At 33.2% G+C, this 13,214-nt stretch overlaps 2 protein-coding genes across 2 annotated transcripts; both read left to right on the top strand.

Moving 5' to 3' along the window:
• Positions 1–242: 242 nt before the first annotated feature.
• LOC122590064 (two-pore potassium channel 1-like) lies at positions 243–1,727 on the top strand. The gene is made up of 2 exons (XM_043762398.1): positions 243–1,227; positions 1,333–1,727. Exons 1-2 carry the CDS (start codon positions 398–400, stop codon positions 1,487–1,489), a joined length of 987 nt encoding a protein of 328 aa, XP_043618333.1. The 5' UTR covers positions 243–397; the 3' UTR covers positions 1,490–1,727.
• Positions 1,728–8,853: 7,126 nt separating this feature from the next.
• LOC122586304 (probable receptor-like protein kinase At2g23200) lies at positions 8,854–11,555 on the top strand. The gene has a single exon (XM_043758305.1). It carries the CDS (start codon positions 8,890–8,892, stop codon positions 11,389–11,391), a length of 2,502 nt encoding a protein of 833 aa, XP_043614240.1. The 5' UTR covers positions 8,854–8,889; the 3' UTR covers positions 11,392–11,555.
• The last annotated feature ends 1,659 nt before the right edge of the window (positions 11,556–13,214 follow it).

Here is a 13,214-nt window from a genome sequence, read left to right as displayed (position 1 = left end):
TATGTTTCTCAAACTATCAGGCAATTTGTGGCTGGAATACTACATTAATTTTCCTATATTCAAGGATCTTCGAATCCTCCCTACACAGAGCATTGGACAAATTTTCATGTTGAGTGCCTTTTGTTGTTTGTTTTTCTGTTTTTTTGCACAAGAAGATATTTCATTGAAAAACGCCTAAAAATCTAATTTGATTAATGAGGTTGGAATGGTAGCAAAAACATCCGATCCCTTTCTTAATCCGGTCCCTTAAGTTTTCATATATAGATCATAGAAATGTTGCATCCATGAGTGATAAGCCTAGATGCAGTTTTCATTTCATAATGCATTGAATATTAATGCATCTTCAGATCGAATTATATATTATGATATTTATACGTATCTTGAAGGATCGTTCTAAATGGGTGAAGAAGGTTTGAAGGATGTGATACTCAAAAGACGGAAACACAAAGGTAAACACTCCAAACATTCGTCAAAACATGAAAATGAACCCCCACCAGCAATCCCAGGAATCCAGCTTAATTTGACCCAAGTCGCGACACTTTTGTGTACTTACCTAGGGGTAGGCACAATCATTTTTTATCTTGTTCGGGATCAAATGAATGGTAAGAAAACAAATGGACTCCTAGACTCCATATACTTCTGTGTCGTAACAATGACAACCGTAGGGTATGGGGATATAGTCCCAGAGACCAATTTTGCAAAGTTGCTGGCTTGTGTCTTTGTTTTTATCGGTATGGGTCTTGGTGGCTTTGTTCTTAGTAAAGCTGCAGATTATATAGTGGAGAGGGAGGTAAGTATGTTTGTAAAAGCCATAAACGATCGTGAAACATATGGTCCTGATCAAATCTTTGATGACGCTGAGCACGAAACAACTAGACTCAAGTACAAGTTTCTTCTGCTCCTCACACTTATTGTGGTCCTCGTAATTATTGGAACCGTCTTCTTGATTGTAGTTGAAGACATGAGTTTCATCGATGCTTATTATTGCGTGTGTGCTACCATAACAACGTTGGGTTATGGGGATAAGAGCTTTTCAAGCAAGAGAGGACGAGTTTTCGCTATTGTGTGGATCTTAACAAGCACAATCGCATTAGCGCAACTATTTGTGTACTTGGTTGAACTATGGACTCAAAGTAAACAAAGGCAGCTTGTGGATTGGGTTCTTCGTAGGAAATTGACAATTCAAGATATTGAGAATGCTGATCTTGACAATGATAAAAGTGTCAGGTGAAAAATAACAAAAAGTTCTAATTAATAAGGATTAAATTTGAATGAGGTTTACGTTGAAATTAGAAAGCTAATGAGAAAGTGTGAATTTCATTAATTGTGCAGCCCTGCAGAGTACGTTGTGTATAAGCTGAAAGAGATGGGCTTGGTAAGCGATCAACTTATCATGAATGTAATGGAAGGATTCAAGAATCTGGATGTTGATCAATCGGGAACATTGACAAGAAACGATTTATCAGCCTCATGCAGACAACCAAGATAGAGCTCCCACATGCTTTTAACGGTCCTGCTTCTTACGAGAAAATACTAGTGCGGTTTTTCTACGTTTCTGCTGATTGATATCCAAATTAAATTTCATGTCTGCAAATATTTCAGCAGCTAACAAACAGAGGAATTATGGATTTTTAATGTTGTACATTTTTGAAAGTTAATTTAGAATGAACAGATTAATTCAAGTCATATGTATTGAATGGACTCAACTAGAGGTACGGTTTTCTCAATCATATTATATGTATATATGGCCACAAAAAATTTCAGATTGCAAAAGATATAGTCAAATAAAGGGATATATAGGTTTTTAATGTTGGTAATAGAATGATACGTTAGTAGTTGTGAACACAAGACACTTGCTATTTCCATCCATCTCACAAAGTTTGGTTATTACACATTTTAGATGTCCCTCATTTAAGTAGCCTTGCCATCAACGACAATATGAAATTAAATCATCAACCCGGCCCAGTCATCATAATTTTTTATTTTTTTTGAGAGATATACAGTCTGGTATATGTGTCGACGAACTTAGATAAACCTTCCGTAGACTTTCTTTTTTAAGCTCAAGACAGTGGTACTAGAAAGAGAATAGATAGATAGAATAGAGAAAAAGCGTAAGTGGGTTGACTAGCGGCAGAGGGAGATGACAGTGGTGAAGGATTAGGGTGGATAGACCGAAATCCAGAATTATGCTCTAATATCATATAGATGATCATTCTAATTGACTTTTGATTACGTTTTCTTTGAAGGGCAAGTTAATTAATAAAAATTCAACATTATGTTTCGAATATAATAAGTCAACAACTAGGCCAGAGTAAGGTTTGCAGAAGTAGAAGCCATGGGCAGTAGTACTGAGGATGACTGAATGAATATCATTTATAACTAGAAAGTTTTTCCAGTCCTCTTCGCTAGTCGTCACAAAATAATCCGCCCATTCAACTTATCTAATATAGTTACAAAGTTACAAAAGACATACTTAATTCGTATTCTTTTTGGTAAAAGGGAATTCAAACCCTTGTTAGCTTTAAATTTACCAAAATCATATAAGGTACTGGCATGCTAACTTAGTGTTAGCATGACAATTACAATACCATGCACAAAGTGCAAGAACTAAGTGTACTACTAATGTAAAGCGACATGCCACTTTACATATCCATCAACCTATCTAGACGCAAGATGATAACGACTAGACAAGAGTTACATAACAAAAAACAATCACATCAAGAGTAAATAGGAAGCTATATCATGGTGGGCAGCTTCCACTTCTCCAAACAATTTATAACTCGATCATTACGCTTAAACTTTAAAGAGAGCAGCTTGAGTCGTATCGTTGCCAAAATAGCATCACATACATGTTTGGAGGACCTCTTGGTATGTTGAAAGAGTCTTGTATTCCTTTCCTGCCAAATGGAACTAGAACAATACCCGGTCGTTGACCGGGTTAGAACAATGAATTAACGAAAGTGCAAGTATCCCAATAAATTAACAAAAGTGAAAGTATGTTTAAAGTACTTGAAATATGTTCAAGTTCGTCTATAAAGATATAGTGAATTAATAAAAGTGTAAATATCCAATGTTTATTAGAAAGACATAACATGAAACGTCGCAAAACCAAATATAAGATTGGTAGAAAAACAATGAACGAAAAGTATAAGCCCTGTAGTATACAAAGATGAAGTTTAGTATAAATCGAGTATCGTAATAAGATAACCATTTAACACTTATTTATTATAATACATTGAGGCTATCAATACTCGATCTAATCCAAAACTAACGCGAAAAAAACCGGGTTAGACTTGCATATTTTTTACTCTCTAACCCGCCAAGTTGATTATTTCGTGTCGAGTTGACCTTTCAAATTAAGAAGTCGACCCGTCAACCAAAAAATATTTTAAACTTATATAAACTTTTAATATGTCAACCCACCAACCCATAAGACCTAAGAATCCATTACCTGTTTGACCTGAAATCAATCCGCCAACCTACAAACCCACCAAGCTATATGACATGTTGAAACTAAAATTAATCCACCAACCGATTTAACCCGACGCTCGATTATCCTGTGTCGATGGAATGGTTTCGGAATAACCATTTGAGAAAATTGGGTTGAAATTTCTATCCTGATCGTGATATCAGGTGGAGTTCAAGTTAGGTATTTTTAACCTGTCAATTCGAACCAATTGACCCTGACACGACATCCTATGTATACTATATCCTTTATAAAAAAAATTTCTAACTTATTTTAAGCTTAATAAAAGTCTTATTGAAATAGAAAAGCTCATTATAACTTAAAAACATATTTATAAATAACTTAACTAAATATATAATTCTTTATATCTACAGAAATATGTAAATTATGCCATTTTAGATTTTATAAATATATAACTCAGGTAGTCTATAGACAATAATGGTTATGTAAACAAACCCCCCCCCCCCCTAAATAACTCATCTTTTTACTTTCAATTATGAAAATTAAATAAAAGATGTTTTATAAAAGTAAATGGATTTTATATTATATTATAATAATAATAAAAAATTAAAAATAATAATAACAAAAATAGTAATAATAATAACAACCACAACCTTAACAAAACTAATGCACATTGATCTACTTCCAAAACTAAAACAAAATAATCGTAAACTATTATACTGTAATCAAGAGCATTTAAAAAAAACACAAGAAAAATCGGTGATGCACTTTGATACATAATCAATATAAATTTTTTTAAAGAAGCAAAAATAAAATTTAACCATTAATTTATAATCTCGACTATTTTATGTGTTGATAGACAACCGACAGTAATTATAATCTCGAGTATTATATATTTGTTGAGTACGCAGTTAGCCAGTTATGCATCTATGTTCTCAATATTTAAGTTTTATATATTTTGTTAAAATACATCATGATGCATCTAGATTTAATTTATGTATCAGCTCTAATGTTCTAATTATGGATTAACTGAAATACATATAAAAAATCGGATTGTGCATCAGACATGCAAGTCATATGAAAGTAATTACCATGTAGTATATAATTACCATGTTCTATCTATTTAATAGCTTCTATAATTACGAAAGCATATATCAAATGAAATAAAAGAGTTACCATATTTAAAATAGTGAAACTTGACTTTTAGTTAAAAGGGCCTAAATTAATTTGCTTATGAATTTAGATGGTTAAGATTAAAAGTTTCATTTATTTTTTAGATCAATACCCGGTCGGTGACCGGGCTACCAAGTAAACTTAAGAGACTTATATCTAACAATAAAGTTTATTATCACATCAAGCATAATGTTAAAATAAAGTCTTAAACCTTTTATATAACATATATAGAGTCGGTGTAATATATATTATGATTATAATACTCGACCTTACACAAAATTTAACTTGAAACCAATACGAAAAACTGGGTTAGGGTCGTAAGATCTGACTCGGTAATCCACCAATTTGATTTTTTTTTTGTCGGGGTCGGTTGATCTTTTGGGTTATTAGGTCAACCCGTTAACCCAAAAATACAAAAAATTACTCGTATATAATATCTTTTGATAGGTCGACCCACGAATTTGTTTTATCCGATAATACACGCCCATTTGAATTGAAATCAACCAGTTAACCCATCAACCATATTATAGAGCTTTTCTTAAAATAAAATTTGGGATAATTTTTTCCGCTTCTTTCTCTCGGTCACTTTTTTCTTTATTTTTTAAATTTATAATTTATCTTTTACTCTTTATCTTTTCTTATTAGATATATATAACATACATATAATAAAATTATGTATTGTTTTGATGGAACTTATGGATATATATCATAGATGCATCTTCTTTTATTATTATTTTTATTATTTAATATTAAAGTTAATGTCTATTTTCATATAATAAAAGTTTTAGCTATCAGTTATTTAATTATATTTTCTTTCTCTTAAAATAAAACCAATTGTATAATAAATATAGTTCCTTCGTACATCGTACGGGGTTGATAGACATCAAAAGTTAATGTTTAGTTCGTACATAAAATCTGCTTAAGTTGAAAGTAATTATCATGTAGTATATAATTATCATGGTTATGATAAAAATACACAAGTCATTTTGAACGTAATTACTATGTACTCAGTATTAAATAGTTACTATAATTACAAACGTATATATTAAATATAATAAAAAGAGTTACCATATACGAGTATATAATAGTCAAAGTTGACTTTTAGTTTATTAATTAATTAGTTACCATATCTGTAATCCTAATTTCAAAGGCTCAGATTATTTTATTTATTAATTTCAATGGTCCAGATCAAAAGTTAAGTTTATTTTTTTCTCTCCGCTCTACCGGCAATTTATATATATAATTATATTTTCTTTCTCTTAAAATAAAACCAATCGTATAATAAATATAGTTCCTTCGTACATCGTACGGGGTTGATAGATATCAAAAGTTAATGTTTAGTTCATACATAAAATCTGCTTAAATTGAAAGTAACTATCATGTAGTATATAATTATCATGGTTATGATAAAAATACACAAGTCATTTTGAACGTAATTACTATGTACTCAGTATTAAATAGTTACTATAATTACAAACGTATATATTAAATATAATAAAAAGAGTTACCATATATGAGTATATAATAGTCAAAGTTGACTTTTAGTTTATTAATTAATTAGTTACCATATCTGTAATCCTAATTTCAAAGGCTCAGATTATTTTATTTATTAATTTCAATGGTCCAGATCAAAAGTTAAGTTTTTTTTTCTCTCTGCTCTACCGGCAATATATATATATATATATATATAATTATAATTGATATTAGCTTTATGGAATTATGAATAATATTGTAAAAAAAGTTTTGGTTTTGATGCTTAACATGATAATGTGTATGATATAATTTATGGATGATTTTTATGGATAAAAAGTTGGGTTCTTAGTTAAGAGAGAAAAGATGTGTGTGCGATATTAACTTATGAAGTGTTGTCTTTTTATATTGTTAAGCGCTCTTTATATCTCTCAACTAATGAAACACAACTTTTGCAAAGAATAAGATAATAAAGATACAAAACACATAATTTAGTTTGTACAATCGATTGGTGAGATATTCATCATGAAATAAAGACACATTAATTAGTTTGTACAATTAGTAGGTGAGAATCTGATATATATGATAGATAAAGTGACATCAAGTTTGAAAATGTGTTTTTATTAGAGAAAGAGCATTTTTTTTATCTGTGTGATTGTGTGTGATTGGTCTATAGAATTGTGATGGGTCTATGGAATTGTGATGGACGGCTGTGATTGGATGGGAAGGAATGACATAGATTGGGATGCAAACTTTGGGTACTCGAGTAGATTTATGTTTCTTTTGTTTAAGTTTATATTTACCGAGTGAGTGAGTTAGATTTAGGTTTACTCGGACTTTTAACCTTATCACATTATCGTTAATAATCGTTATCATTCATGTGCTTTGACCATATTTAACTTTTGATCTCATTTTATTTGAAATAGCATAAAATAAAAGATAAATTTAAATTCTAATTGAAGTTTGAGATAAAGTTTAAACATAAAGGTTTTTTATAAGAAATGTTTGACATGATGTTAGAGACAATGGCAGTAAAGTTAATTCGGCAAGAGTTGTTTGGTTTACACAGTGTGTACCTAGTCATGCATTTACTCTATGGTTGGCCATAAAAGATAGACTTAATACTTATGGTAGACTTGTAAAAAGTTACCCTTTTAAAGAACATACGTGTGTTTTTTCAAAAACAAAGAGGATTATGTAAAACACTTGTTCTTTGAATGTGAGTATCCATTATCCGTACTTTCCATTATAGCTCAGTGGTTGAGCATCAGTTTTACATGCTGGAGGTCTCGAGTTCGAGACCTGAGAAAGACATTTAAAAGGAATTTTCACAATAAAGTCTTCCAGTGAAGTAGCTTTGAGTCTTGCAGAGAGGGCAAGGTTTTATCCCAATTAAATGTCGTTCTTTCGGGTGATTTAGTTGGGAGTTTCTCCTCCTACTAGGTATTGGAGGTGAGGAGGCTCTCTAGCACGGACCGGTTAAAACAACGTAATCTAGATCTCATGTTGCAAGCAAATGATCTACACCTTTAAAAAAAGTATCCATTATCCAAAATTGATTTGGCATGAGATGTAGGGGAAAATACATAGGACTGGCATGCCATTTGATTGGGAATGTGATTTCCAAAGTTGATTAAGTGGTTTGTTGAATTAAAATGTCCTAAAAAGGTATGGAATGTGGTGCAAAGGATTACACTCGCTGCTTGTGTGTACTAGATATGGAAAGAAGGAGATAGCAGGATTTATAATCAAGTTAGCATTCTCAAAGAGAAATTACGTGATAATATCAAGGAGTGCATTAAGCATAAATTTCTGAATTTTAGATACAAAAGATGTAGAGATTTTGACAAGTTAAGTAGAAACTGGGAACTGAATTAGATGGGTAGATAGGTAATTTGTTGGAATCGAGGTCGTTGTACGCAGATGATCATATGTAGTACAAATGTACAGTGTGAAAATGGGTGTGATGGCTTGTTAGTATGGCTCGGTCAGATTATGAAAATGAGTTGAAGGCTGTGGATTATGAAATGAAGAAAATTGGGAATTATTAGCCTTGGAATTCCTTTTTTGTGGTAAAATAATAAAAAGATATTGCAAAATAAACCTTCTCCCTTTAGGAGATTGGTACACAAAGAAAAGAGCTATGGGCCTCCAATGTATACCGTAATCATTAGTGGGCTTTAGTAGTGCGTTAATAAAATAAGCCCTGCAGAATTTGGTCATGATTATCTTATAGAGGCTCAGTCGCTCAGGTAGACAGCCTTGAACAATGTGTTAAATACGTAAATTAGAATCGTGAACCCATATTCATTTGACCATATATATTCTAATTTTTAATATTAATATTTAATGTTCCAGCCAAGACAAGCTGCTAAAAATTGAACATCAATTCACGTTCAATAAACAATGTACATATGAGTCAATGAAAAAAATACATTAAGTAAAATATATATACGTATTTTAGAGGTTAATGTCATATATCTACCGAGAGAGAAAGACTGAAAGAGAGAGATTCTAATGATAATAACGATAAATCTGACAAAAACCTCCATTTATTTAATTTCATTAATACTTGCAAGTTGAAACCAATACAAACAAAAACAATATTGTCTTATTCTTTCAATAGTGCAGATTACAATTTGCAACCACGGGATGAAATGACTGACTTTATAGTCTTGGTCAACTCCCCTTTTTTTCCATATTGTCGTCTTATTTTTGTAAAATGAATCAAAACTTAAACCAATACCAATTATTAATATTATATAATAATAATAAATTCCATTTGAACCAGAAAATCATTCATCACTTATGCTTCAATAATGAATTCCACTCTTTTTTTCACTACTCTCATCATCGTTACAATTTCTTTACTCACAGTAGTCGTTTCCTCACGATCACAACTATATGACTCACCAGACCACTACTTCATTAATTGTGGATCAAACTCGGATATCGAATTCGCTGGCAAGACATTCCTTAACGACCAAAAACCGAACGATTTCTATGTCTCTGGTGGTAGTCCTATTGCAGCCAAAAGTAACAGCAACCCAGCTGAACATAAAATTTATCAAACAGCAAGAATTTTCAACAAAAAATCAGGGTATGAGCTAGAAGCAGGTGAAAACAATACTTTTGTCATGGTACGTCTTTATTTTTCGCCGTTTATTACTGAAAGATCACTAGACTTATCAAGTTCTAAATTTGAAGTTTCGGTTCTTGGGTTCACTTTGTTATCGGATTTTAGTGTTGAAAATCGGCCAGTGATGAGAGAGTTTATAGTTCCTATTGGAGATGACCCAAAGTTTAAGATTGAGTTCGAACCATCAAATCCGACATTCCCTGCATTTGTTAATGCGATTGAAGCTTTCACAGCACCAAAAGAGCTCTTCATAAAAGCAACTCTTCCACATGTATCCCCTGAAGGACAAAATGGTGATATCCAAGACATAGCGTCAGCTTTTGCTTTCAACCCGGTTTATCGAATCAACGTTGGTGGTGCACGAGTTGAAGTTGAAGATGACAGGTTAAGACGAATATGGACCCCGGATGCTCCTTACATTTTCAGCAATACTTCAGCTAAAAATGCAACCCCCTTTGATGGTGACCTTAGGTATAAAGACGGGTCAGCAGCCAGATATGATGCTCCTGATTCTGTTTACAAAACAGCCAAACAGTTAAATAATAATCTGGTTAACGCAACATGGCGATTTACTGTTCGTAAGAGCTCCATGTATCTCCTTCGAGCCCATTTTTGTGACATTCTGTACGTAAGTTCTGCTTCCCGGTTTAATTTCTATGTTTACAGCCATTTCAACAAAGTTATTGAATTGGGTAAGAGAGAGTCGGAGACCTATGTACCGTTTTTTCATGATTTCGTTGTGGAATCGGATGGGTCGGAGGTTCTGAATGTTAGCATTGGGGAGTATACGGGTATGAATACAACGGTGTTTTTAAATGGACTTGAGATCCTGGAGTTGTTGAAAAAATCGGACGCGGTTAGTTCGACTCAAACCGATAAGAAAAAGAGCAAGAAAGTGTTTGTTGTGGTTGGATGTGTTATTGGGGGTGTGGCTTTAATGTTGGTTTTGTTACTTGGTTTCTTCATTGGGTTGAAATACGGCAAGGCAAAACCCGCGGTGGCAGAGGCAAAACCGGAATCTAACTTGGTGCCATCGTACGGTCGGAGTTCATACACGAGCATAAGTATCGACTTTACCATCAACCATCCTTCGCCAAACTTAAATCTAAATCTTCGTTTGCCATTTGCTGATATATGGCAAGCAACAAATGGTTTCGATGAGAAACTAATGATTGGGAAAGGAGGGTTTGGGAAGGTATATAAAGGAACTCTTCCAAACGGTATGATAGTTGCGGTGAAACGGGGCGAAAAGGGTCACGGGCAGGGCCGGCCCGAGTTTGTGACCGAGATTATGCTGTTGTCAAAGATACGGTACCAGCATTTGGTTACTCTGATTGGGTATTGTGACGAGAGGTCTGAAATGATACTTGTGTACGAGTTTATGGAAAAAGGTACCCTTCAAGATCATTTGTATGACTCGGATAAGAATCTACCGAAGCTCTCTTGGGATCGAAGGCTCGAGATTTGCATTAGTGCGGCTCGAGGGTTACATTACCTTCACACTGCAGGTTCAGATGGAGGAATAATTCATCGTGATGTCAAATCAACCAACATCTTGCTTAACGAAAAGTATGTTGCAAAAGTGGCCGATTTTGGGATATCTAGGTTGGATAATATGGATGAAGGCAATATCACGGGCGTCAAAGGGAGTTTCGGGTATTTGGATCCAGAATACATAGGATGCATGAGGCTAACTCAAAAGTCTGATGTGTACTCTTTCGGAGTTGTTTTACTTGAAGTACTATGCGCAAGGCCAGCACTCGATAACACACTTCCTCCAAAAGAAGCAAACTTGGCAGATTGGGCGATTAGACAGATAGACAATGGAATGACGGAGACGATAATTGATCCATATGTTGTGGGTAAAATAAACTCAAACTCGTTAAGAAAATTTTTGGAAACGGTTCAAAGATGTTTGAAGGAGACAGGGGAAGAGAGGCCGAACATGATTGATGTGTTGTGGGACTTAGAATATGCGTTGAAGCTTCAACAAATGGTGGCGGATAAAGAGCCGTATGAAGATAGCACGATGAATACGTCGTTAGAGTTGCCAATGTCCATGATCCATCGCTTGCCTTCTAACTTAAACGACGATTCTGATGTTAACGATCATCAATCAGCCTTGAGCTATCCTAGTGAAAGCCAAGTGTTTTCCCAGTTGAACATGGATGAAGCAAGATAGTATCATTACATACGAGTGAATCAAGGTCCCGCCATTGTTCATTCTATTTTGTGCATGTATTCATTTTCCACTCGTAGATCATCTACTTATATGTTTCGTCTCACATATAGCTTTTGTATATTCATAATTCTTAATGTAATATATACATATGTCATTGTGCTTTCTTTTCCTATTTACTCATTAAGCATATACTCATATAGATAAATGATTTGGTATGGATAAATTTGTATACACTCTAATAAATCTCTTTAGCTAAGAAGTATTGTATGTTGATATCGGGATAAACTAGAGATAAGCAATTATTTATCTAATTTGTTAAACAGGTGGATTGGATGGATTGCATACCCATTTAAATTCATTCTTCCAAATCTCCAATAGTACCGTGTCCAAAACAGGGCTCTGTGGTCTGCGTCTTGAATCTGCAAATGTGAGAGCAATGAGATTGAAGCTATTACATCTCGGAATATATCAGAGTATGTCAAGGGCGGTATTTGGAAAAAAAATAAATTAAAAGAGGACAAAATTAAAAAATTAATAGGAAAACCTTTTTTAAAAAGGAAAAATTTAGAAATCCACAAGAAAATTTTAAAGATACATGAAATTCTATAAAAATTCATGACAAAATTTAAATTTTCAGCGGGGCATTGGCCCCTCCCTTTGGTACTGCCCTTGGAACACGCCATTTAGCTATCGAGACAGAGGTTAGTGGATATTTTACAACTTAAGAGATATGTGGTCTCTAGTCTCCGGGTCATTATCGTATATAAGACACCAAAGAGCCTTTGACTTCGCGATATTTGATTTGAGATAAGCATAAAACCAAGTAGTTTTGTGTTCATATATCTCACATAGGACATGTTTATATAAATATATACATATGTGCGATGAGGGCCGGCCCAATAGTGTATTTGGGTTAGGCAGCCGTTTAAGACCCCTAAAAATATAGGCCCCCAAATTTTATCTAATATCTGGGCTTTTATTAACTGGGCTTATAGTTTTAGCATAGAGCATTTTGCTTTGTGTATGGTTAACGCCTCAACGGTGTACTAAAAAGTGAAGATAATATATCCCACCCTTTGGTACTCTCTTTCTATCTTCCACAGGCACACACATTACACGCATACACATTTGCTTAAATTTCACATACAAATATTTGTATACTGCTAGTGCTATACGGCTTCTTTCACAGACCATTTTATTTACTTATTTATTTATCTAACCAGGCCACAAGTTATATCTCATTTTGAAGATTAGTAGATTTGGTTTTATTGCGAACATAATCTGTTTAAATATTTTGCTAGAGACTTTTAAAAAAGGCCTCCAAAATTAATCCCGTTTAAAACCACTAAAAAGGTTGAGCCGGCTCTGTGTGCGATAGATATAAACCATACAAGCGACCCTTGAAACTTTGGACGCTTTTTATAAAGGACAAAGACATAAACCAGATGGTCAATATGCGAATTCAAAATTGTGAACAATCAAATTAAGGAAGAGAGGAAATGGGATGACATACCAGTAATCAATTTTTTGTGAAGCCGCAATAATCAATTTGTGTTTATGTAGTGCCATTACAAAAAAAATTTTATTTATTCACACTTCCTCTAAAAAAGTGTAAAGAAATTTCTTAATTTATTCACGTTTAAAAATATTTAAAAAATACACACACATAAAAATGTGAAAATTTTTGAAAAACTATAAATTTTCAAACTTATATATGTGTAAAGAAAAAATTCACACCTAAAAGTGTGAACAAATGTCAAATATATTCACATTTAAAAGTGTGAAAGTCAAATTGTAACACTTAATTTCTCCACACCTTCATT

This window comes from Erigeron canadensis, chromosome 2 (assembly GCF_010389155.1).
Source record: "Erigeron canadensis isolate Cc75 chromosome 2, C_canadensis_v1, whole genome shotgun sequence".
NCBI lineage: Eukaryota > Viridiplantae > Streptophyta > Magnoliopsida > Asterales > Asteraceae > Erigeron > Erigeron canadensis.
This window is presented reverse-complemented; position numbering and strand designations above follow the sequence as displayed.

Coding starts and splice junctions, on each gene's coding strand:
- LOC122590064 (XM_043762398.1), top strand. CDS start 398: ATGGGTGAAGAAGGTTTGAAGGATGTGATACTCAAAAGACGGAAACAC. Junction 1,228..1,332: donor GACAATGATAAAAGTGTCAG/GTGAAAAATAAC, acceptor TTAATTGTGCAG/CCCTGCAGAGTACGTTGTGT.
- LOC122586304 (XM_043758305.1), top strand. CDS start 8,890: ATGAATTCCACTCTTTTTTTCACTACTCTCATCATCGTTACAATTTCT.